This window comes from Myotis yumanensis, unplaced genomic scaffold (assembly GCF_028538775.1).
Source record: "Myotis yumanensis isolate MYYU_CA2020_CCGP unplaced genomic scaffold, mMyoYum1.0.hap1 SCAF_19, whole genome shotgun sequence".
NCBI lineage: Eukaryota > Metazoa > Chordata > Mammalia > Chiroptera > Vespertilionidae > Myotis > Myotis yumanensis.
In genome coordinates this window covers 5872910-5899731 of record NW_027223770.1, presented here as the reverse complement: position 1 = coordinate 5899731, position 26822 = coordinate 5872910, and the positions used below count along the sequence as shown (strand labels likewise).

General features: G+C 47.4%; 1 protein-coding gene across 2 annotated transcripts in view; it reads right to left on the bottom strand.

Annotated features, from left to right (window-relative positions):
• The window catches only part of KSR2 (kinase suppressor of ras 2), a 267439-nt gene that overhangs the window by 189536 nt on the left and 51081 nt on the right, over positions 1-26822 (bottom strand). For both annotated transcript variants that reach the window (XM_070399254.1, XM_070399255.1), the window contains exons 2-3: positions 20377-20517; positions 16509-16659 (exon numbers count right to left, since the gene is read on the bottom strand). In XM_070399254.1, coding sequence (XP_070255355.1) covers positions 16509-16659; positions 20377-20517 — 292 coding nt within the window. The remainder of the gene's footprint in view (positions 1-16508; positions 16660-20376; positions 20518-26822) is intronic.

Here is a 26822-nt window from a genome sequence, read left to right as displayed (position 1 = left end):
TGCCTTGTAGACGATGGGTTTTAAGCAGGGGAGTCATGTGATTTAATTTGAGATTTTAAGAGAGTAACCTGGCTCCTAGTGGACAAAGCTTTGGAGGGGAGCAAGTATAAAAGCAAGGAGACCAGATAGGATGCCGCTGCAGTCATCCAGGCAAGACTAGGATACCAGTGGTGAGAAGCAGGCAGATTTGACATACATTTGGAGACAGAATTCACATGGCCTGGGGACATACTGCAAGCAAGGAGTGAGGATATGTCTGGAATCAGAATGACTCCTAGATTTCCAGCTTAAATAACTAGAGAGATAGTGCTGTCATTTACTAAGAAGAAAAAATCTAGTGGAAGAGCAATTTGGGGGCAAGATTTGTATATTCCATTTTAGGCATATAGGGACCAGAGGGAGAGGAGGAATACCAGGAAGTACACTTTCCTGATAGCCAAGATAAGTGGATGTTTCCTAAAGGAGGAAGTGGTCAGTGGTTGTATATGAGATCAAGTGACAGAAGACAGATGTGTCTGTCATATTGTAGGTTGTCAATGAATGTCTGTTGGGTGCATAGATGGAGAGATGGGTACATGGATGTGTGCATGGGTGCCTAGATGGATATGCACATGAATAATAGAAGGGTATGTGGATGGATACATGTGTGGATGGGTGAATGGGTATATGGATGAATGTGTGGGTGCATGGATTGTGCATTGATGCATGGATGGATATGTGCATAGGTAAATGGATGGGTGCATGGATATATGCATAGGTGCATAGATGTGTGTGCAGGGGCAAGATGGATGTGCACATGGATGCTGGATGAGTACACAGATGGATAGATACACAGATGCATGCATAGATGCATGGAAATAGTGGCTCCAGCCACATAGAATTGTTCCCCAAGCAGGAACTACTCCTCTCAATCACAGAACCAACCATTCCCTGTATCTAGAGAACTCTTTATGTCACATCCACTCCCCTTGACATTCTTCAGATCTTAGGTCATATGTCACTTCCTCAGAGAGACCTCACTGAGTACTCCAGCTAACATGGCTCTCTCACTACCTTCTTCACGGCATTGATGAAATTCTCAAATCACCATTTCTTTGTTTAATGGTCTGTCTCCTAATTAAATGGTTCAGTCAAAAGGGCAGGGGCCTTGTTCATCATTTCTAAATCTTCAGAACTCAGCAGAGTGCCTGGTACATAGAAGGGACTTGGTGCCTATAAAATAGATGGATAGGTGGGTAGGTGTGTGGGTGGGTGGGTGGGTAAGTGGGTGGGTGGATGAATGAGTGGATGGATGGACACATGGACTGATGGATGAATTGATGAATGGAGCAAAGGGAAGGAGAGAAGGGGAAGAGTTGGAGGGAGGAAAAAGGATGAAGGGTGGGTGGATGGATGGATATATGGACGGACGGACAGATGGACAGAAGAACCTCACTCCCTTCTAACCTCAGGACAACTGACCTAATCTCGCTCAGCCTCTGCCTAGCCACGAGCTGACAAAGCCCAGAATGGTGACAGAGAAGATGCCCAACGCTCCCAAGTGCTAAGGAACTTAAATTCTCTTTAACATGGCAATTCTGCTGTGAAGCCTCAGCCAGAGCTGTGGCGACACCCACTAGCTTGTTCCTGTTTTACTATCTTAGATAAACAAGGCAGGGTCAAGCTACCAGGCACCAGGAAGGAGGGAAAGGGAGATTTTAAAAGACAAGGAGGGGAAAAAATCACTCTAATAGGCTAACAAACAACAAAGAAACACTTTTAAAATGCACCGCTTCTTAGGGAGGGCGTCAAGTGCCCCACTCAAAATATTCAGAAGAAGACAAGCAAGAGACACATGAAGTCTGAGGGGTGACCTCCACGAAGCACTACCTGACATTAGCAGAGGCAGGTATTAGCATTTGGTGAGATCTTTTAAAAAATACACACACGTACACAGAACTGATTAAAGCATTAGGGCTCCTATTTTCCTACACCTTTTATTTAACCCTTGTGGAAAGCAGCTTTCTCTTTTATAGCTCTGTTCTCAGGAGCCTTCCACAGTTCAGTTTTATCAACCCCTGGCTAAGCCAGTATCTCATATTATCCTTCCAACCACTCGGTGAGATAAAACTCAGCAGGGATTCATATTGTTCCCATTTTATAGACTGTAACACTGAGAGAGACCTCACTGAGTACTCCAGCTAACATGGCTCTCTCACTACCTTCTTCACAGCATTGATGAAATTCTCAAATTACTGTTTCTTTGTTTAATGGTCTGTCTACTAATTGGATGGATGGATGGTTGTTTGGATGGATAGGTGGGTGAGTAGATGGATAAATGGATAGTTATATGGATGGATGGATGGATGAGGAGCAGAGCAGCTCGGGACTCTCACGTTAACTCTGAAGCTACCACTAAAGTCCATGAGGCCAAGACTGTGTGTTTCTTGTCCACTCTTGTGTCCCCAGAGTTTAGTACAGTGCCTAACACAGAGGAAGTCCTTGGCAGGTACCACCCCAATACCAACTCTGTCCTTAAACAGCATTTCCCAAAGCCTGGTTCATAAGACACCGCCTCAACACCTATTCAGTGAAAACAGAAACCACAGCCAAATTCAGGTGGAATCATGACATTATAAGTAAAATAAAAAAATAAGTAAAATCAATGCATAGCAACTTATTAACTACACCAAGAAGCTCTACAGCCAAGAAACGTGTTTGATTTTTTCTTTTTAAGAAAAATCCCTCAACATTCTTTAGAAAATGCTGCCCTGGATAATAATCTAATTACTAAGCCATTTCATGGAGTGCTTACTGTGCACCATGCACTGGCTTTATATATTATTAATTCATTAAATTCTTAAAATAGTCCTAAGAAGTGACTGTGACAATTATCCCCATTTCACAGATGGGGAGGCACAGATCTCTAAACCTCTTTATCAAAACAAATAAAAAAATAAAAAAATAAAAAAAAAAACCTGGACCTACCCTTGTGGCCAAGCTGCCCTAAGGTACAGAGGCAGCCCAATGTCCAAGGTCAACTGGTCCAAATCCTGCCAACTCTGGGAGCTCTCAGCCTTGACCTCAGGCCCTCAAAGGGCTACTAGTATCCAGACCACATGGCTGTCCTTCTGGGATTTTCTCACTCTATGAAATGCACCAGACGGCAGGTCCTTCTCCCCTGGCCAATCTCCCAACTGCCATCTGTACTCCACTATGAACACAGGACTGTGCCTTAGTTGATTCTAGTGCTAACACTCCCAATGGCCTCAGAAAGCAGGGAATAAATTCCAAAAGGATGAAGTAGTTCTGAAGGGCCTGGGAGACACTTGAGATGGGTATAAAAATGAAAAGCCAATCTGGATCCAGATCAGCCAATTCCAAAACTTCCCACAGATAGGGTGACCTTGGGGCGCCTCCCCAGTCTGATGAATCCAGTCAACCACACTCTGACCCTAGGCTGTGGCTTGGAGCTAATCATCGTGGAATGAAAACAGAGAAATCGCCATTCCTGTCCTCAGAGTGCTCCCACGTGTCCCCTCAACTATTTCACTAGCCTCATCTCCTAAACCCTCCTCCAGGTTAACTTACAACTCCCTGAACTGGTCATGATTTATCCCACAATTACCTGCCTCACTACAGGCTCTTCTCATATATGGAGGGTCAAGGTCCCTCGGCCTTTTGGAAACTTCCCATATTATACCCATCTCAAATTTCTCCTCCTCCATGAAGGAAGGCTTCCCTAGCGTTCACCTGCACTCCTCCTCCAAAACACTGGCTATTTCCCCCTTCGTGTTAACACAGCAACAGACACAGTCCTCTGCACCTTAGTGAGGCGCAATAAGTCCTTATAGACAAGAAACACCTAACAGGGGGCTTGTCGCCAAGAAAGTGTTTCCTCAGCGCCCAATGAATAAGTGAATCAATCGACCTGTTCACAAGCCGACACAGAGGAACACGGCCAAGGACGAGAACAGAGGCTGCAAACTTTCTCTGTGAAGGACAAGACCGTGAATATTTCAACCATGAGCCATATGGCCTCTGTTGTAACTACTCAACTCTGCCATTATGGCACAAGGCAGCCATAGATGGAACATGACTGAGTAGGTGTAACTGTGTGCCAAAACAATTTTATTTTAAAAAGCAGTCAGCTGAACAGATTTGGCCTGTGGGCCACACACAGTTTGCTGACCCCTGGACTAGATTATTGATTACATCTCAAAACGGCATAAAGGAGACAGGCTCGTTCTTAGCAAGTCATCCTCTATTTTGCCCTAAGGACAGCCGGCCAGTCCAAAACAGAGGGAGGGAGAGGGAGGGAGAGGAAAAGGGAGGGGAAAAGGGAGGGGTAGGGGAGAAGGGTGGAAGGAATGCCATCTCCTAAGAAAGCCTGAATAGTTTCTGGATGATTAAAAAGATTTTCTTAAAACTCTCTCAGACCTCAGGCTTCAAACCCTCAGGGCAGACATGAGAGCAAAACCTAAGTGAGCTACAAGTTAGTGATGACTCCTACGGACAGATGCGACTTTAGCCACAAACTTGAGATACAGATCTGTGGTGCTGTTTGGTTTGTTTGTTCGTTTTGTTGTTGTTGTTTTACCATTTTTACTAATACTGCCATTAGTAAAACTGTTATATTTACTAATACTGTCATTTCTATTGATACATTCTTCTCTAACTGAATGTCATGGAAAAGAAAGACAAATAGAAAATTTGTTCAAGGTAAAAAACCAAACCCCAAGGACATTTAATTAAAGCAACAGATTTCTTGACTATAAAAGAAGAGAGATGTGACATGTCCCAAAATCCAGCTTCCTCCCATGCCCGTCTCCCGGGGCTTGAACAATCCAAATACTTCCCCCAGAAACGTCCTGATGCTGTTCCCAACACGCCCTGAACGCATCACATCCCGTCCATCCGTGAAGAACGTGTTTCATGTTGCTCTTTCTTCCCCCTCCCTAATAAATGCATTTGAAAAGACGTCTGGGTTATTTGTTAGCTCTTTCTTCTTCCGTCCTAGTTGTTGGCTAATGCTATCTCTCCACCAGTGTCCGGCCATTTCTTGCTTCAGGTGAGAGGTTTCATGCCAGCATCCTGGCCCATCTCACTAGAGGCAGGGAAGGAGCATCCCAGGGTCCCTCTTCAATGCCTGAGAGCTGGACCATGTGGCTTAGATGTCCGGCCTTCTTTCTTCATCTATAAATTGGGGCACCCCCTTCCCACCGAAGATAGTGTGGGGAAAGGAAGTATAATTGAAAGAGAAGTAAAATCATCCTGCAGGAAAGCCTGAGACATACAATGAGATCAGACAGGTGAGGAAACTTCCCAGTAATTCTGACAGCAAGGTACCCATTACCAGGCCCCAGTGGCAACTGCATGCCAGGCCATGGGCTTTGCATATTCTATCTCATTTCATCCTCACCATGAGCCAAGAAGTAGGGACAATTATGATCCAAATGTTTAGGCCAGGAAATTATGGCTCACAGAGATGCAAGGGTTCAACAAGGGCCATGAAGCCAGTACCTCACACCCAAAGCCAGGAATACAGTTGGTATTTACTAAATGCTGGTTAAAGCTTAACGCACAAGTGAACTACATAGTAAAATATCATCGTCTCTTAACTCCCACAACCTCTGTGGACAGCTAACTGGGCTCTGTTTTCAAAAGTAAGGGGGAGGGAGAGGTGAGGTGACCCCAGGTGGGCAATGAAACAAAATAATCAACCCAAGAAGAAAGCAAAGAAGCCCAAACACATCCTGAAACTCAGTGTGGCTGTTCTTCCTCTAGAAAGTATCCCCTGAATGCTCTTGGCTGCACTGGGACCCCACCTCCCGCCCCACCTCCGCCCAGTTCCTCCCAGCCACCCTGCTCCAGTCTATGAAGAGTAACAATGGGGGCAATAACCACACTCACACTGTGTAGGAGCCCTTCCTACGGTGCATCTGAGCCAAGGCCGGGACAGGAGGAGCCAGCCCACGAAAGAGTGTTACCTGCAGAACCATCAAGTGCAAAGATGACACTAATACCTTACGTTCAAAGAATCCACAAAAGGGTGTCGCTGGATTAATATGGAGATGCACACAATAATAACTACTGGACGCCGGGTATGAACTGTACAGTCCTCCATGAGAGTGGGGACGCGATGACTGGGTCGAGCTCACTCACCCAGCGTGGAAGGTCAACCCTGAAACACAGAATCCTGAGGGAAGGGTTATGGACCATCCTTCCTGTCCTCAGGCATTTGACAGACCCAGACACCAGGCTCCGCCGGGCCATGTGGCTCATCGGCTCTCACAGCCGGAAGAGACAGGAGAGGGGAGACCCGGCCATCTGGCCTCCAGCCCTGAGCTCTCTCCACTACTGTCCCTTCTATGAGCAGTTCCTCAAGGAAGAGTGTGATCGGAGCTGTTGACCGGGAAAATGGAAATTTTAACGAAGTCCCCAGTAAGAGTAAGAGTGGGAGAGTATGCATGTGAGTATGAGAGACTTGTAGGCGCGCGTGCGTGTGTGTGTGTTGGAGGGAGGATGTCACAGCAAGGCCCCTAGCTTTCATCTGGTTCCTGTAAACGTGACGAAGGACCCTTGGGAATATCATGCTCTGGGCCTGAGAAGCCAGAGTCCAACTCAATTACAGTTTTCTGTGCTTTAACAGAGCCTCCGTCTTCACAAAATGCCCTGGCTTTCATCTAGCCTCAGCATTACTTACGTTGTCATCATCATTGACATCATTACCCTCCTCATCCTCCCAGCCTCAGCACCGTCCGTCAGCGCAGCCTGGCGCACGGCAGATAAGCCAAGGCCACCGTTCTCAGCTGGGAACATCGGGTGTCTGGGGGTTGGGGGGTGGATGTAACTGACACCTGGTGGGTAGAGGCCAGGGAAGCTGCTGAACACCTGACAGTGCAGAGGAGAGCGCCCTACAAAAGAATGATCTGGCCCCAGATGTCACAGGGCCGAGGCTGAGAAACTCTGAGCTGGCCCTTACGTGTCGTCACTGGAGCCTCCCAGATCATCTCCTACGTGAGGCCCGAGAGCTGGTGAGCTGACATCTGATGGCATTCAGACGCTGCTCACTACTCCTAGGCACAGCTCTCCGGGCCCCAGTCTGCAGTGAGGAAGGGCCGCACTGTGAACCTACCATCCCCTGCCTGGAAGCCCCTCAGTCCCTTGCTTACTTTGGGGGCATCAATATCATCCTGTGATTTTGTAAAAGCCTATGGGGACTTCTCCAACCTCTCGAATAGGTCAAAGGAACACTGATTGATTGCTACCTTCTTTCTGCTCCAAGATGCTAAAAGGGCAGCACTGTCCACGTCACCCCCATCCACGGGGCATTAGCTCTGTCAAATGCAGGGTCTTGAAGAACGTCCTGGCAAAACCCTCAGCTGCCCACACGCATTGCAGAGCCGGCTTCCCCAGCGCCGAGTGCTGGCGACCCCTTGCTCCTGAGGGCTCTGCCTCCTGGGAGCAGGCTGGCGGCAGAACAGGGAGCAGGGAGAGAAACCTTTGATTCAGCCCATTCATTGGGGCCTGAGTTCCAATTCCGTCCAGCCACGAATCCAAGTCCGGTCCTGCTCCAATCGGGGAGGCAGCCCCACACAGGCGAGAGCACACCTCATTGCACTTATTCCTAAATGGTTATGCATGGTGACGCCTGTTTCAAAGCCCGGGACACTGATGGGGAAGGGACACTGATGGACCAAGTGCATTCCAGCCCCAGGGTCCAGCCAGGACTCACATGACAGGCGCAGAACTCACGTGACTTTCTGACTGGGCCACTAACGGGCCAGGCCAGAGGGATGAAGACCCAGGAGCCCAGCCCCTGACCCTGGGGCCCACGTCTTTTATTATCTATGTGTCCCAGTGCTGGGCACGTGGCAAAGGCAAAACATTGATTTCCAATGAAACAAATCCTGCTGCTTCTCTTTTCAGCCTTTCTGTTAACAGGCTTTGGGGGGAGGGGGTCCTACACAGTGTGAGTCACCCCGAAATCTGGCCCCAAGCTCTTTCCCGATGCCTCCCAAGGCAAGGAAGCCGCTGCCTCTTCGCAGCTCTCTGCAACGCCACGCATTATTATTTGGAGCCTGCTTTGCAGGTTCCTTCTTGGCAGCTCATTTTCTTCTCTTAATTGGTCTTCAGTGTGGCAGGGAGACCTACGCTTCTGTGACATGAGCGCTGCAGGGCCATGAGGGGCAGCAAGACCCCCTCTGAGCAGACTGGAGGCAGGCAGGAGCTCTGAGCTTGCTCCGTGCTGTGAGCTCACTCAAAGCTGGTCAGGAAAAGAGACTAAAGCTGCTCCCACCCCCTAGGGTTTCCGCGTGCCCAGGATGCCGTGTCTGTAACACAGAGCGAGCCCCTGCTTGTCCCTGCCATAGCTGGGTCATGCCTTTCTCCTCTCTGGGTCTCAGTTTGTCCTTATATGAAAGTTGAGATGATTAGACTGAGGTTCCTTCCAGGTTGCACACCCACAGCTCTTTTTCCACGGCACTCGAGCACATTCTCTGGCTTCTCAGCTGAAGGAAGATTATCAGGCAGCGCCTCCTGGTGACCGTCAAGAGAAGAGGCCCCAGTTGGATGGTGTCCAAGGCAATCCATACTGGGAGGAAAAGGCATCGAAGTGTCTGCAGCCAACCAGCTATGTGACCCTAACTCTAGCAAGCAAGGAGACTAGGGCTTAAAGCAAAAACACAGTCCTGCCACACACACAGGCCATCCGCCAACCGTGACAATGAAGGCAGAAGGTCTTCAGAAGGTAGAGCTTGAAAAACAATGCCAGCCCCAGTCACCCAGGGTGTCCCGGTATCTGATTACAAAGCCTGTCCACCTCATTTCTCCTCCACAAAGTACCAGCCGGAGAAGAGAAAGATAAAAGTGCTAAAGAAAGAAATGGATCAGATGATGAAGCTAAACTGAGCCTGTTCCCAAGGGCAGGGCTGACGCGGGCCCGGGAGCGCCAACAGGTCTCCGTGTGCCTGCAGAGGGGAGGCCGTTCCCAAGTGCGGAGTGAGGTCAGCAGGAGATCTGGGCTGTGAGGCACCCCACCTTCAGAATCCCATGGGGATGGCAATGGGACATATTCACCCAAAGAGAAGAACCACAGGCCCCCCCAAATGATCGTGAGCCTCCAGGGCCACTACCCAGACGTCACTCCCGAGACAATGAGATATGGTCCTCACCCCCAAAGAGCTCACAGTCTGGTAGGGAACAGACAGGGGAAGTGGGCATGGAGGACACTGCAAGTTAAAGCACGTGCTTTAGGTGAGACTGACGTGAGTGCGAGCACAGGCTCTGGTACTACCTGTGTGACTCCTGGCAAGTGACTTAACCTCTCTGGGCATGTCCATCCTTCCAGCCCTGGCCACTTGGTATAGTAAGTCATCAACAGCAGCTCCATGTAAGCGCTGGACCACTTTAAGGGAGACTCTTCTTGGTGATCTGAATGGGCCTGGCTCACCCCATTGAAAGGCAGAAGAGCAGAACTGAGGCTTCTCTGAAGAAAAAGGAATTCTGCCCCCACACAGCCAGTTCCGGACAGCCTGTCCAGTGGATCTCAGACTTGCCCAGCCAGCCTCCACGGTCACAATAAACTCCAGGCACTAAATCTCAATCTACTGATCTCGCCCTGGCCAGGTGGCTCAGTTGGTTGGAGCATCATCCCATACACCAAAAGGTTGTGAGTTTGATTCCCAGTCTGGGCACACACCTAGGTTGCAGGGTTGATCCCTGGTCAGGGCTCGTACTAGAAGCAACCGATCAATGTTTTTTTTTTCTCTCTCTCTCTCCCCCCTTTCCTCTCTAAAGTCAATTAAAAAACATGTCCTCAGCTAAAGATTTTTTAAAAAAGAATGTTTAAAAAAAACTCACTCTATCTACCCCACTGGCCCTGCTGCTCTGACACCCGCTGTGACCACCCCATCCGAGCTGGCCTCCTCGTCACCATCACATCACTCCATTTTAATTCTCAGCATCAGACTCAGCACCACGCGGCACGTTTCCTGTCCGTCCTGTCACTGTGCTCGGAGCAGTGCTGCCAGGGGAACGCTCTGAGGATGGGAATGCCCTGGAGCTGCGCTGTGCCGCCAGCTACAGGGGCTGTGGGTCACATGAAGTGGGGCTAGTGCCTGCGAGGTGAATTTTTAATTCCATTTCCTTTTCATGAATAGAAGGTTAACTTCCACATGAGTCTAGAGGCCACCCCATTGGACAGCTTGGGTCTAGAACACAAGGACCATGAGAGCGGGAGGCTGGTTAGCCTTAACCATCACCACGTCCCCAGTCCCAGTCCCCACAGTGACTGAAACAGAGGACATGCTATCGATATTTACAATGAATGAATGAGCCATGTGTGGGTGAGCGTGGCTGCATCAGGCCTCTGTCCCTTGCACTGGAGAACGCTAACACCGTCCTACATCCATGTAAGGGATTCCTGAAAACCCACGGAACAGGGCAGCGGGGGACGTACAGGGAAGGGAGACGAGGGACAAAGATGCTGCAACTCACCCGACACTGGGGCTCTCTGGGAGGTGGCTCTTCCCCAGCACCCAGCCCTCCCAGAGTTGGAAGCAAGTGGAATAGGGCAATCAAGGCGGCTCTTCCTCTTTGTTCTGGGCACAGGAAGGGGTTCTGGTGGGCTTCCTTCAACACCAACTGCAAGGACCAGGGGAGCATCTGAGGCCACTGTCCTATTGTGGAGCCACTTCACACCCAGTTTGCACCTGGCTGTCAGTTCTTCCCTGGACCCTGAGGAGAAGGAGCCGGAGGGGGCCAACAAAGCAAGCTCCAGGGAGGTTGCCAGGGTGCGGGTGGGGGGATGGGGGGCCTATCAGGGGCACCCTGGCCTTCTCTCTCTCCCCTTGCCTGGCTGGCTGAGCCTCTTCTTAGACGTACCAGTATCTCACTCTAAGCCATCCTCCCACTCTGCAGCTGGTGTTTGTTTGAAAACTGGATGAGTGAGCCAGGCATCCTCTGCTCAAAGCCCTACAATGCAAGCTCTGTGCCATGATCCTCCGTGGGGGCTGGCCCTGCCCACTTATCTAACCCCAGTTCCCACCGCTCTCCCAGCATCCCCAGTGGGCTGGCCACACTGGTCTCCCTGGCACAGGCTCCCTCCTGCCACTAGGCACTTTGCATGTCCCCGCCACCCCTTTGTCATCACAACTACTCCTTCTTTAGGTCTCAGCTCCACCCTGAAGCTCCGCCCCGAGAAAGTCCCCAAGCCCTGGAACCCACCCAGCACAGTGCCAGATGCATAGTGGGTGCTTGGAAAATATGTAGGGGAGGGAGGGAGGGTAGGAAAGGAAGGAGGAAAGCAAAGTCTTCCATTATCTGGAACCTGGGTTTTTCCTTGGGAAAGTGAAGATGCAAGTGAGCATACATTATTAAAGCAATCACAGGAACATGCTCTGCAGCAGCCACGTCAGTGTCACCCTGGGACCTCAGCTCTGTAGTGACCTTGCGGGGGGGTGCAGAAATGGGGCTGTGTGCCCTGGGAAACTGCTTGGGGTTCTGCTTTTATTCAGGCCAGGGAAAGGCAGGCTACCCCTAGAGAACAATCAAGCCAAGTGCGGGGGAGATGGGCTCTAAAGAAGCGGCCATGTTGAGAGAGACAGTGGCTCAGAGAGAAGAGAAGTCAAAGACAAACAGGGAGCAGAATTAGAAAAGCTGAAACCCAGGGGTCCTTTGGAGACAAAAGAAAAAGAAAAACAGGAAGAAGATGGAGGAAAGCGAGATGAGGCAGGGAAAGGCTAGAGGACCCTGGTGAAGATGTTGATGGTGATGGTGGTGATGGTGATGAAGGTGGTGATGGTGATGGTGGTGGTGATGGTGATGGTGATGAAGGTGGTGATGGTGATGGTGATGAAGGTGGTGATGATGGTGGTGATGGTGATGGTGATGAAGGTGGTGATGGTGATGGTGATGAAGGTGGTGATGGTGATGGTGATGAAGGTGGTGATGGTGATGGTGATGAAGGTGGTGATGGTGATGGTGGTGATAGTGATAAGGTGCCTGGCATATAGTAGGCATTCAATAAATTTTGATGAGGGAATTTTTTTATTTCAGGCCACAGCTGATATGATAAGGAAAGTGAGGAGACCCTGGCTTTGGGTCCCTTGAGCTTGCTGATGGAATAATTAAGTATCTTTGGTGTCAGGCTAATGCTGATATAACAAGCTAAAAGACAAAAGGTTAAACTTTTCTACTTTGGGGGCATCTTGGACACTGGGAAATAAAGATAACCCCAAAATCCAAGGAGAAAACTAAATTAGAGTCACAACTATAAATAAAGTCTCCCCTATCCTCAGAGAGGAGAGGAGAGGAGAGGAGAGGAGAGGAGAGGAGAGGAGAGGAGAGGAGAGGGAAAGAGAGAAAGGGAGAGAGGGAAAGAGAGAAAGGGAGAGAGGGAGAGAGGGAGGTGGGGAGAGGGTGAGAGAGAGAAATTACACATATTCTTGGTCAGGTACAAAGCTTTTTTGTCTCCATGAGTTTCTCAATACAACCTGTATCCCTTCAGTCATTTAACAAACATGCATTGAGTCCCCATTCATTACACACTAAAATTTAAAGTATCTAATTTCATCACTGCAGGAGACCCCAGCTGAGAGCTGGGGAGACCGAGATGAAAAAAATACAGTAAGAAGCAAGAGTCAAGAACTAGTTTGTTCCCTAGTTTGTGATAAAATATTGGATTAAGGTGAAAGGCAGAAAATAATGGGACCATTTAGAACTTCAAGGAACCAACGATAATTTTTGAGGGAAGAAGAGAATTTAAGACAAGAAGGATCAAGTAGAGAATGGCTCGCTGCTTCCCCCTGGTGGAGAAGAGTAGCAAACACATCGTACAGCTTTCCTGCACTTTCTTCAACAAATATAACCTGGACGAGGTGCTAGGAACAGAGGGATGAATAGTAGCATCCTGCACCTGTCCTTGGGGAGGTCACAAGCAGATGAAGGAGTAAGACAAAAAAGTTACAAGCCGTCTAAGGCAGGACCAGTTGGTAATAGAAGCATTCACTCATTCATTCATCCAACAAAGTGCAGAGGCCTTGAGGCAGGGGCTTGAGAATAGGCAGGATTCATGGGGAGGACACAGGTAGGAGGAAATTCTAGACCAGTGATGGCGAACCTTTTGAGCTCGGCGTGTCAGCATTTTGAAAAACCCTAACTTAACTCTGGTGCCGTGTCACATATAGAAATTTTTTTATATTTGCAACCATAGTAAAACAAAGATTTATATTTTTGATATTTATTTTATGTATTTAAATGCCATTTAACAAAGAAAAACCAACCAAAAAAATGAGTTCGTGTGTCACCTCTTTCACCGTGGGAAAGACTATGTATGTGAAGACACTGGTGATTTTCACATACATAGGGAGTGTGCAGGAGGCAGCCAATCGATGTTTCTCTCTCATCGATGTCTCTCTCTCTCTCTGTCTCTGTCTCTCTCTCTCCCTTCCTCTCTCTAGAACCAATTAAAATGTTTTTTTAAGAAAAATATGGCCGAAACCGGTTTGGCTCAGTGGATAGAGCGTCGGCCTGCGGACTGAAGGGTCCCGGGTTCGGTTCCGGTCAAGGGCATGTACCTGGGTTGCGGGCACATCCCCAGTGGGGGATGTGCAGGAGGCAGCTGATCGATGTTTCTCTCCCATCGATGTTTCTAACTCTCTATCTCTCTCCCTTCCTCTCTGTAAAAAGTCAGTAAAATACATTTTTTTAAAAAAAATAAAAAATAAATAAAAGCATTAAAAAAAAGAGAGAGAGAGAAATATGTATTGAGTCCCTACAATGTGCCAGATACTGAGCTGGGGATGTCTGGCTGCAAATAAAACAGGTAGATCCCTGCCCTCCTGCAGCCTACACCCTACCGGGGGGAGAGGCATCCGTTAAAAGAAATCACTCCACCAAAAGGCTAAAATGAACATGTGGAGAGTGATACAGACATATACAGAGGCAGAGCGTGACGTCAGGACACTGAGAGCTGGGTGCTGAGCTGCGCTTTCCTGCCAGCTGCCCTTGTTGCCCAGCGCAACACCTGGCCCTGCTCTCAAGGACCCAGTGGCTTGAAGGCTGGCATCGGAGGCAGGACACAGTCCTTGGAGGGAAGCTCAGCTGCCTGGGAAGAGCTGATAGAGGCAGGAGGATCAAGGAGATTGGCGTTTCTCATCCCATAGTGAGGGGTGAAATGAAAGTGGCAGGTCCTTTCCAGCATTTGGTAAATGATATAGAATAAAATAGAAAAGAATGTAAAATATTGTGCATAGTAAGAATTGGTACTGTTTCATGAAACTAATTTCAGTTGTGTATGTATATATTCATGGTGTTGTGTATAATGTGTGTGTACAAGGTTGCAATATAAATCATTTGTTACTGTGTCTTTTTTTATATTTTTATTGACTTCAGAGAGAGGAAGGGAGGGAGGGAGAAACATCAATGATGACAGAGAATCACTGACTGGCTGCCTCCTGCACATTCCCTACTGGGGATCGAGCCCACAACCCAGGCATGTGCCCTGACCAGGAATCAAAACATCAACTCCTGGTTCATAGGTCAACACTCAACCACTGAGCCACATCGGCCGGGCAATGTTTTGATTACTATGTGTCTTGATCAAAAAAGTTTGAAAAACACCAGATCAGAGGCTCTCTCACGGTCTCACCCAGGCCAGGATGTCACAGGGGTGGCTGCTCAGCCCACAGAGGGCTGACAGAAAGGCCTGTCTCAGGCAGAACTGCAGTCCAGCTCCACTATGAGGACTCTGTCACACTCAGTAGCCCAATTCTGATGAGGAGCTATGAACTCTCAAAAGCAATGAAGAACCTAACCTCACATGCTCACTCTCATGCACTGTGGGGGGCAGGGGGAGGGGGAGGAATAAATTGGTACAAACTTTTTGGAAGGCAAACATGGCAATGTCCACCAGAAGTCTTAAAATATGTAAATTTTTTGCTGCAGGAACCACACTCCTATGCAGTCTCACTAAAGGAGTAGCCCAAAGGTAACACTCAGAGTTAAATGTCTAATGACAGCAGTGGTTGGATAAATGGTAACAGTATTCAGGCCTTAAAATGTATTGACAAAGATGTGTATGACACAGACTTGTAATCAGGCACCATTTCTTAATGGCGCACTAACTACTAGCTGCTTCTCACTGTAGGCAGAGAGAAGTCACCCTGAAGCAGGTTTTGTCTGTGTTGCATGATTGACAGGCCACTCTTAGCCATGCAAATGTTAGGTGAGTCAACAGCATTGTGCTAGAGTAAGGAATAACACGACCTTTATCGCTGTTTAACCAGGGGTGATTCTACCGCAACACCACCCTCCCCTGAGAACATTTGCAAATACCCAGAGACATTTCTGTTTGTCATGAATGGGAGAGGGATGTTACTGGTATCTAGTGGGTAGAGACCAGGGTGCTAACAAGCATCCTTCAAGGACAGGTCATTCTCCAATTCATGGTCTCTGTTGATGCTGATCACAGCCCTGATCAGGATCTGCTAGCAAAAAAGAATATAAAAGAGCATGCAGGGCTGGAGGGGAGAGAATCTGGGCCAATGACCTGTTTCAGATAAGCTCAGTTTTGTTCACTGATGTATCCTCAGCCCAACTGCCACAAAGTAGTCACTCAATAAATACTTGTTGAAGATTGCCTGTTGAATCCAGCAAGGGCATCTGAGGTTCTAACTTTCTGCCTGACTGTGCCCAACTCATGTACAACAGTGACACCTTGTGGTGGGAACTGAAACAACCACACAGATGGACCAATCACACTTTTTGGCGGGTGTTTGCAGAGCTGATCCCATAACACAGAAAAGACTGCAGAGTTTGTGGAAAAATCACAAAGCTAGAGAGAAGCAGGAGGCCTTAAGAGGATGGTATCTGCTGTCCTGCTAAAAAATGGAGGCAGATGGGAGTTTGAATAATTTATAGGAAAGATCAAAGAAATATGACAATATATGTGGATCCCAAACTGATATGTCACAGAGGTTATTTTGTTAGGTTTTAGAGAAAACACAACAGGTTTCAAAATAATATGGATAAATAATCCTAATTCTATTGCTTAAAGGTAGTATACACATACCTATTGGCCTGGAAGAAGTGTACCAAAAATTATACCAAAATGACAACAGTAGGTCCCTAGAGGGTGGTGCTTAGGGTAGTTATTATTATTTTTATGTTTTCTGAGTTATTTTATAAAGAATGCATATTGTTTATGCAAAAAAATAAGAAGGTAGATGTTGACCCAAAATACAACGACACTTCAGAATGTCTAAGGTAAAACGATTCTGGTCTCCTACGCACATCTTGTACTTCCAGTACCTGGACCCTAATTTTCCAGAACCACATGTCCCACAACCTCCGAAGGTCTCCTTTAGGGCCGAGTTCCCAGAAGCTGCGCTGACCACTTTCGAGTCCCAGGCCCCTCTCTGCTCGCCTGCGGCATTTACCACCCAGAGCTGATTCTGTCTTGTCCAGGCCTGCGGCCGCGGGCACAGGAACCTGGAGGCCCTGTGGCAGACGTCCAGCCTGCTCACCTGACATGTGCACATTCCGGAGGCAGGAGAGGGAGGCATTGAGGCGGGCACATTCCTCCTGGTTGGCTCCGTATTTCTCCACGGTTTCACACACCTGCTCATCCGTCATCTCCAAGAGGTCCTCCAGGCTCAGCTGGCCCGGGGTGATTTCCTAGGGAGGGAAGAGTATGCAGACGTCAAGTGCCTAGAGTGGAGGAATGACATCTGAGCCTCCACACTGCCCTCTAGTGGTACCTAGCTGAACACCCCGCATTGTGTGAATGGCTACTTGGTGTAGTTGGGTCTCTGATTTGGGCATCAGACAGGCTTGGGTTTTCTCTCAGCTATGCCACTCATTAGCTAGACGACCTCGAGCAAATCATTTAACCCATCTAAACCTCACTTTACTCACCCCAAATGGGAATCTTAAGTGCACATACTGTGCAGGGAAGCACGTGTGCTTAGCACATGGCGCTCCACAAATGGTACAGTTTATTACTTGTCTGTGTCCCCATGCAGCTTCTAAATTCCTTATGATCGAGACTCTAATTTATTTATCTTTGGAGGCCCTCTGTGCCTCCTGCTCAGCTCCTACAGCAGTGACTTGTCCCAAATTCAGGGTGAACCCAGAGCAGACAGCCCGAGTCTCCTGATAGCTGTCCTCCACTCTCTGATAGTCTTAGGCAGGTGACCCTTGACCGCCACCAGTAACCATCCCTCTTTCCAGAAAGGCTGTGTCCCTAGACCAGCCGTGAGCAAACTACGGCCCGTGGGCCGGATCCAGCCCGTTTGAAATGAATGAAACTAAAAAAAGAAAAGACCGTACCCTTTTATGTAATGATGTTTACTTTGAATTTATATTAGTTCACACAAACACTCCATCCATGCTTTTGTTCCGGCCCTCCAGTCCAGTTTAAGAACCCATTGTGGCCCTCGAGTCAAAAAGTTTGCCCACCCCTGCCCTAGACACTATCATATGGATACAGCTTGAAATTTGTCAAGCTTCCATATTTACACATCTATAAAAAAAGTCTTCATTTTATAGCACTTAATGGTATCCAATGTTTTTATATTTATTATTGTTGTTATTTTTATTGATTAAGGCATTACATGTGTCCTCATCCCCCCATTTTCCCCTCCCCCACCCCGTTCATGCCCTCATCCCCCTGGTGTCTGTGTCCATTGGTTATTTGTTGTTGTTATTTAAATAAGAGTTTCAGATAATTGAGGATGGAGATTCTAGGTCAATACACAGCATGTGTGTGCCCTCTTGTGGCCATATCTGTGTGTTACAACAAAATCATACATTTTCCCCCTAAACACACACACACACACACACACACACACACACACACACACATACACACACACACACACACTAAACTAGCAACCAAGAACAGGAAAACTGTATAGCACTAAAATTCTGTCCAAAAAAGAAAAAAAGATGCATGCAAAAGCCATGAAACCCAACTGGTGCCTATCAAACTCGCCAGGGCAGGGGACAGAGAGAGAGAGCAATAATTGAGTGGCTTAGAGGCTTTCTCAAACAGGAACATCTTGCAGGTAAGCCCCACTTTAAGAAAGGTGATCGACCAGAATCTGAAAGTACAAAATGACTCATATTTAGAAGGGACATTTCCCAACATAAAAGAATTATCCTCTTTGCTGCAGGATACACTTTTGCATTTTAATCTTGTAACTTACCTCCCAAAATATTCCATTTACACTGAGGTTTAAGGTCACACACACACACACACACACACACACATCACAGGAGTAATGATACTAAAAATGGAGAAAGCCTTGACAAACCTGGGCCAAAAGAGCAGATGGACTTCTGTTGGATAAAATAATTAATAATAATAACAATAATAACAGTAATAGAAAGAAATGCAGCACTATTTTAAGTACTTTTCATGGATTTTCTTTTAAAAAGGCAGACCACATAAAATAGGTACTTTCATCATCATCATTAGTCTATAACTAGGACACTAAAATTCAGAGAAGTTAGAACACCCGCCCAAAGTCACACATAAGTTTGAACCCAGACAGTCTATCCTAGTAGCTTTCTCTGTTTAACTTCTAGTTCCTCCAGAGAAAGGGGCCTTTTGGGGTACACACATGTGAGCTACAGACAGAGAGCTGGGACCCAGCTGTCCTCACTCCCTGGCTGGTGGCCTTGGGCTCATGATTCTCACTGATTAAGGAAGAACCAGAGCTTGGGTACCTGCAGGCAAGGGGAATCAAAACGAGCAAAGCTGTGAAACTTGGGAGCCTGCAGGACCCAAATAGGCAGCAGAATTCAGTTCATTGCCACCCGACAGGAATTCATATCAGTGTGGTAAGCAACTCCAATTTTTCAAGAGAAGGCAGAGATCTGGGGTTTTATGCAAACGCTTCCAACTTTTAAATACTGGCTCAAAAAAAATTTGAACACATCAGCCAAGCAAAAAAATGTCTGTGCATCAGATACAGCTTCAGGCTATCATTTTCAACCCTTGGTCTAGAAGATTTGTCTCTATCTAATTTTTCCTGTTTGATAAATAAATGGTCCCAAACGCTTCTGAAAAGTGCACTGGGCCATGCAAATAAAATGCACTGTTTGTACTTATGGGGCTGTTCCCATTAAGGATATTCACACAAAACTGCCAGCCTGGGAATGAATTAAAGAAACCGCGACTCAGACCCTGTCTTGTGTGCATGTGTGAGACGGGGGTGGAGGAATGTGGGGGGGGGGCGTTGTGATTAGCCCAGGATTATTGGATCTGGTGGGTTCAGGCAAGATCATATCTAGGCAAGGTCTGAAAAAGACAAAAGGTGGAAGAGGATCTTCCAGGCCGCTTCAAGGAGGAAGCAGGGAGCCCCTTACGAAATGGTACATGCCCTGCAGGTAGGGAGGCGCCCCTTTCCTCCCCAGGTCAGGGAGGCCCTGGAAACCGGAGAATGGAGGAAAGACAGTGCTTTCCATCTCTGCCAACCCCACCCACTCACTAGTGAAATGAGTCCCTTCATCTCTGAGCCTCAGTTTACTGCTCTGCACAATGGGGTGATAGTTGTAACTACGTCAAAAGGTTGTTGCAAGGATTTGAACAATCTCGACACTTGAGATGCTGCATGGAAAGCCCTCCGCACAATGCCAGGCACCAAAGATTTGAGGTGAGCTGGTTTCATCCAGAAAGGCTCGGCCCAGATGCTGGAAACAGCGATGACTCCGGATCCAAGAAGGCAAGGAAACCCCACCATCCTAGGGACCTTAAGCACACACTCCACTCCTTGAGGGTGGACACAGACAGCATGTGCTGGCTCTGTTTTGCCATTGGAGAACCTGCTGCTTCCAAAGTTTGCAACAACAATAACAATACTGAGCTGACATCGACCGAGTGCTGGTAGGTGCCTAAGTAGGAGCTGAACATTTTATCGGGATCATCGTATTTTACACGCCAGCTACTTCAGAAGAGGAGACAGTCATCACCCCATTTAACAGATGAGAAAACTAACACCCTGAGACTGTGGTGTCCAAGACGATGGTCCCTGGCCACATGGATTAACATTAAATATGACTAGAAGCTCAGTTCCTCAGCCACACGCACTAACTACAATTCAAGTCCTCGAGAGCTACACGTGGCTGGTGGCCACTGCATGGGACTTAGCATACACATTAAATACGTCCATCCCAGCAGAAAGCTCTGAGGTAAGGTGACCGAGGTAAGGTGACCGAGTTAATGAGTGGCAGAGCTGAAACGGCCCATTCAGAGAGGGTCTCTGATGCCTTCATCCAATCCCTATTTACTGAGGGCCTACTATGTGTCAGGCACAGCCAAAACCCCGTTACCCAAGGGACTGGCTGCTGGCCAGTAAGGAGCAGAGGGCAGGGGCCACCTCCGGTCACCTCCAGGACTTCCTTGCGCACGTCGACAATTCGGAACCAGTGCTGGAGCTGGGGGAAGCCATCCAGCTCGGCGTTGCGTTCCTGCAGGGCCACCTTCTTTTTGCAGGACAGCTGCCGGCTGAAGTACTTCACCAGCTTGCTCTGCAAAGACACAGGAGGACACGTCTCAGAGGCACTGCCGCGAGGAAGACAGAAAAATCTCCCACGGTCCCCTCCCCGCCTGAGCCCCATCCAACTCCATACGCTAAAGGAGGGGGACGCGCACTGGGGCCACTTCATGGGGACCTTTGGGCTGCATGCATGTACATCTCCGCTGCTCGTGTCCTTGGACCCAACAAGTCCACTTCCAGGACTCACCCTACAGACACCGTGTCCTGTGCATAAGGACTGTGTGGAGCAGCGATTTTCCATCCTTTTCCCCTTAGAGCAGTGGTCAGCAAACTCATTAGTCAACAGAGCCAAATATCAACAGTACGACAATTGAAATTTCTTTTGAGAGCCAAATTTTTTAAACTTAAACTATATTGGTAGGTACACTGTTATTAACTTAACTAGAGGCCTGTTGCACGAAAAGATTCGTGCAATAGGCCTTCCCTTCCCCTGGCTGCCAGCACCAGTTTTCCTCCGGCACCCGGGACCCAGGCCTTCACTCCGGCTGGAGGCGCCTCCAAGCCTCTCGCAGCTCCGGTGGCCAGAGCTGCCTTCAGTCTTCCCTACGCTGCTTCGCTGCTTCCCGCCTATGTATGCAAATTAACCGCCATCTTTGTTGGTGGTTAATTTGCATATCTCGCTGATTAGCCAATGGGAGGCGTAGCGAAGGTTCAGTCAATTTCAATCTTTGTCTATTATTAGATAGAATTAGGGTACTCCTAAGGCTTTGGAAGAGCCACATTCAAGGGGCCAAAGAGCCGCATGTGGCTCGCAAGCCGAAGTTTGCCGACCACAGCCTTAGGGCACATAAACTAATTACTGAAATTCTTCAGCACACCAAAAATATGTATTTTTGCCAATCTGACAACAAGAAAAAGTATAATTTTGATTTGTTCACACCGAATGGCTATTGTGTTGGCTGTTGTCACTTTTTTATTCAACAATCTAAGGGAAAAGAGGTCAGTGCCCCCGACCAAAGAGTCAGGTGTTGCATGTTTTAAAAACTGTTGTGGCGCACGGGGTGAAAACAGCTGGTGAACGGTAAGGGAACATTTCTTACCGTTCAGTTTGCAATGGCAAGAGATTGCAAACACTCTGAGGGTCCATCAGTAGGAGACTCATACATGGGGGTCCACACACACCCCGAAACCCTATGCAGGCAGAACATGAGATGAGGAAGCGTGCTGTGCACCAATACAGAACCGTCTCCAAGACATGTTGATAAATAAGCATAAATACTCTCCCATTCACGTGGGAAATGTTAACACATATATATCTCCACAATGCAGACACTTTCTGGAAGAATTCCCAACACCCTGGGGAAGGGAAGAGGGAGGGCCAAGAACAGAGGTGGGAGAAAGACTTTACTTAAATCCTTTTGTACCATTTGAATCTTAAGTCACATGCAAACATGCACAAATGAACAAATACTTTGAAAACCAGGTGGACCTGAGCGCATGCTTCTGGAGAGATGCAGTACCATGAGAAAGAAAAGTGTTTTCTTGCTAGTTATGTAAAAACTAGCAATGTTAAGCCTGGCCAGTATGACTCAGTGGTTGAGCATCAACCTATGAACCAGGAAGTCACTGGTTCAATTTCCGATCAGGGCACATGCCCAGATTTTGGATTCGATCCCCAGTAGGGGGTGTGAAGGAAGCAGCCGATAGATGTTTCTCTCTCATTGATGTTTCTATCTCTCTCTCCCTCTCCCTTCCTCTATCTCTAAAATCAATAAAAACATATTTTAAAAAAACTAGCAACGTTAACAACAGAAAGGCAATACATGTCTTCAGTGAGCAGAAAAGAAAGTGTGGAGGATACCCACAAAGCCCCAAAAGTGCAGAAAGGATAACTATTTCAATTTACTTTAATTATTTAATAAATACATGTATTTATTTCCTTGTAAAAAAGTTGGAACATTTCAGATAAGACCAAAGCTCCCCCTGAGCATTCCCTGTAATGCCGGCCCCTCTCCCGAGAGGTGATGAAGGAGCCCACTGAGGTCAGTCCACCCTGCCAGCCTTTTCTGTGCACGCTCATACCTACATGTAGAAACCGCAGGCTGGCTTTGTCTGGGGTTGGGTGGCTTTCTCACATAAACTGGATCATGCACTATGCCTCTTCCTGCAGCTCACTCTTCCACTCAGTAGTGAGCCTCAAGGGCCTTGCCCGTTAGTTCCCAGATCTGCCTCTCTCTTTTGAATCTTCTGCATGAGGGAGCCTTTTGGTCCCAGGGTCAAACGCTCACGATGCATGCAGTTCTGTGGTGTCTGCTGGGGCATCTTTGTCAGCTATGATAAAGCATTTTCACGAACAGCAGCCACGCTAGCAGGCACCGTTTACTAGATGCGTACAGTGTGCCTGGCACTGTGGGATAAATGCTCTGAATGTGTTTGTTCATTTTTCAATCCACACAATGATGTCAGCTGAGCCTACTAGTCTGAGCCTACTAGTCATATGCCCAGATCCACAGAACTAACTAAGTCAGGGAGCCAGGGTAGGACCCCAAGGCTCCCTCTCTTTATCAGGCTGCTATACTTATGAGTTGTTCAGGGGTCCTCCCCGCTGAACTGGAAATACAAATGTTGGGCATCGGCCCCTCAAGGGCAGAGGGTCTCGCTCATTTTGGGATGCTTTCCGTGTATTGTGGGAGAGGTAAGTATCTGAATTCCAGTTCTGAGGCTTCGGGGAGTCACATCAGCTCCCTGAGCCTCCATTTTCTCATCTGTAAAATGGGCCTGCGGATAATGTCTGTGCAGAAGACAAGCTGAGTCCTCCCCACATACACACGAACACCATTCTAACCAGTTGTTGAAAGGGGTGCTTGGATCCTGGAGAGGAGTTTCCAAGGTCACGCTGAGTCTGGACCTACCCGTACCAGGAACAAGAATCAAGGGGCGTCCATACTGCGATGCATTAACAATGGGGGAGAGAGGGAGGGGTTTAGGACACAGGTGGAGCGGGTAAGACAGGTGGGGAGGGCAGCCACAGGTCCAGGTCTTAAACCAAGGGAACCAAGAATCACCTTTCGGGAAATGAGCACAGCTAGTCTGAGCTGTGAAAAACCCGGAAAACTACCCAGAGCGTGAAACTGGACTGGGCAGAGAGTGAGAAGCACTTCCCAAATGGGGATCCCTGCACTCAGCAGCCTTCCCCACCAGGTGCCCAAGACGGGCGGCTATCGGCTGATAGGGGTTCTCTCTGAGCCAATGCTACATTATGCACTTTTTATGAATTATCTAGTTAATCTGCTTAGCAACTCAGTGATATAGGATCATTATTGCCCCATTTTACAAATGGAAAAATCGAGACCCAGAAAGGTTAAATAACTTGCCCAAGGTCATTGATCAACTAAATGAATGAATCAGTATTTAAACCCAAGTCAACAAACTCTTATTGACACACAAAAAATGTCATGATCTATTGTCAAGTGAGGAAATACAGCAGCCAAAACAACAGGTACAGTATGATCCTACTTTCTGAATATAAAATAAACATATGTGTATATACATATATAAAATAATATTTATAATATATTAAATATGTAGTGTACTATATATGTGTAGTATATACATGTTATATATACATATATAATACAATGTGTAATATATATTACATACACATATGCACATATACATATATAACATATACTTAATATTTAATGTATAATTGTATATTACGTACATTACAATGGGTATATAAAATAATATATAACATATGTAATATATATGTACTATGCATACACAGAGACTATAAAGAAATGCTCCAAAATGTTAGCAGCTGCATCTCTGGGTTATTATAGGTGAGAATGATTTTCTCATTTCTGTGCACTTGTATCTTACAATTTTTCTATAAGCTTGAACTACCTATATGATAATTAGTTACAAATCTCATGAAAATCAGATACTTGCCAACAATAAAGATATGTGGGACATACACAGTATCAACCATTTCATTGAATGCGTTTTGAATATAAATAATCTATAAATGATATATAGTGTATATGCTAGGTATTCTGCAAAGCACTTCCTACACATTCTTTCACCTAATCTTCATGACAATCGCAATAATATCCGCATGTTATAGATGAGGACCTTGGGAGCTGAGGAGGAAGCAGCTCTCCCAAGTTACTAGATAGCATTCCCTGTAAGTTCCCTCTTTCCCCAATTTCCTGACGATTAGAATTATCGGACGATGTCTGTTTAAATATCAACCTTTCAGGTCCATCCCCTATAAATTCTGACACAGTAAATCAAGAAAAGGCCAGGAATCTGTAAAAACACAAGCACCCCAAAAATACTGAGAATCATCCCTCCACTCTCTGAATTGTGTAAGGAAAGCAGTTTATTTCTCAGACAAGCTTAAGCATCCAGATCCTTGGGCAACAGAGTCAGGACAGAAACCCGTTCTGGAAGCCAGGGTGCGGCACCCTCCCGTGCACAGCCGCTCCCAGGGCAGAGACCTCGTCCAGGCCTGCAAGTTCAGAGAGCAGTCTGCCCGGTCCAGGCCCGAAGGAGCTCCCAGTGGGGCCCACGAGACAGATGTGCAAACACGAATCACGAGGCTGAAGGACGGGAGCCAGAACAGAAGGGCAGCCAGGGTTCAGCACGGGCACCACGGGTGCAAATGAAGAGAACAGCCTCGCGCGGAGCCATGTCCCTTGACCACAGGATGACAGTGATGTGAGTTCTATGTTTATGCCAAGACAGACTCTCATTTATTCATTTAAAGTCCCTTTAGGTGCTTTCCAAATGCGAAGAACTAGGGATACAATATGAATTATGCCCCCTCTGCCCTGAGACAGGGCTATTCCAGGTGTGGCCTGAAGGCCAGGCCCCTTGGGTCAGGTACAGAAAACTGAGAGCATTTGGACATTTGGATAGCTAACTGACAGGCTAATCATGTCTGCTGAATCTAATATTTTCAAAGTAGGTTTGTATTTCACTTTTTTTGGTGCCTTCCATTTTTCTAGTAAATCATTTTATCCTAATTTATACAAGTATTGGCTACAATGCACCAGGAAATAAAAAGCTGATTCTTCCCCACAGAAGGTGGGAGAGGCACTGACCTCTGAACTTGGGGAGTTGGGGGCATGGAGCTTAATCCCCTACATCACTACATAATTTTCCAAATGGCTCCAAAGGCCCTGCTTTCGTCATGACAACACTGAAGCGTGTGTCAGATTGTTATTGCCATGCTACATATGGGGAAACTGAGGCTCAGAGGCACTGGAATGGTGCCTGCGTTCATACAACTAAAGAGGCACCAGGGTCAGGATTTGAACTCAGGATCTGATTCCCAGTCCTGTGCTCTCTGGTGAAGCGGAGGGTCCAAATAGCCTACAGGTCACAACTGAGAAGCACAATTAGAAAAGGGCCTTAGTGGTGCCTCGCCTTGCCAGGTGTCCTAATTTATTTTTAGGTCACCCTCAATTCAAGTCCATGCAGAGCTAAACTGTAAAGAGTCCAAAGGTTCCATCTCCAAGTGAAAACAACACAGGGCTTCTGGAAATAGCACACCCACACTGAGCACACACACACACACACACACACACACTGAGCACACACACACACACCCGGCGCCTGTACTGCCTGGGTGCAAAGTAAGCTCTCCTGGGCCTCCGGTCAGAAGGAACCCAGACTCTGAGAGAGCAGGAGCTCAGTGATGCAGTGCTCTGTCTCCACACCAGGGGGCAGCCTGACACCTTCCAGGCAGATGGAAAAATGTCCAAACCCTCCTGGATCCGAGCATCCTCAAGGCCTTAGTCCTGTACTCTGCATTCTCGGGTGGTACATTTAGCAGCATAAACAAAACAAAATAAAAAAAAAACTTTAGGGTTAAGACATGTGACAGAACTATAAATAACCATGTCCAAAGTCTCTGCTGTGAAACCAGGAACTTTTCACCCAGAATCAGGTAAATCTAGAGGCCATGGGGCAAGCCCCTGGGGTGAGGTTTGCTGGAGCCCAAAACCATCACAGCTTAGGTGCTATTAAAAAAGCACACTCGAGATCAGAGGTCGTGAAAGCTGGGAGTGAGGACCTTCTAGTGGTCTTCCCTGTAAACCTCATGGCATTGCCAAGGGGAGGTTCGCATCTCCCATGCATTTGACACGAGGAAACTGAGGCTCAAGTTGTAACATAATTGACCTTATAATCACAGGGATGAAGAGGCAGGCAGGCTCCAGAACCTTCTGTAGCCCTCAGGGCTGCCTGGCAGCAAGCACCTCATCATTGCTGCCTTCTCTTTAGCAGCCACAGGCTAGCAGCTGAGTTCAAAGCCATGAACCCACAGGG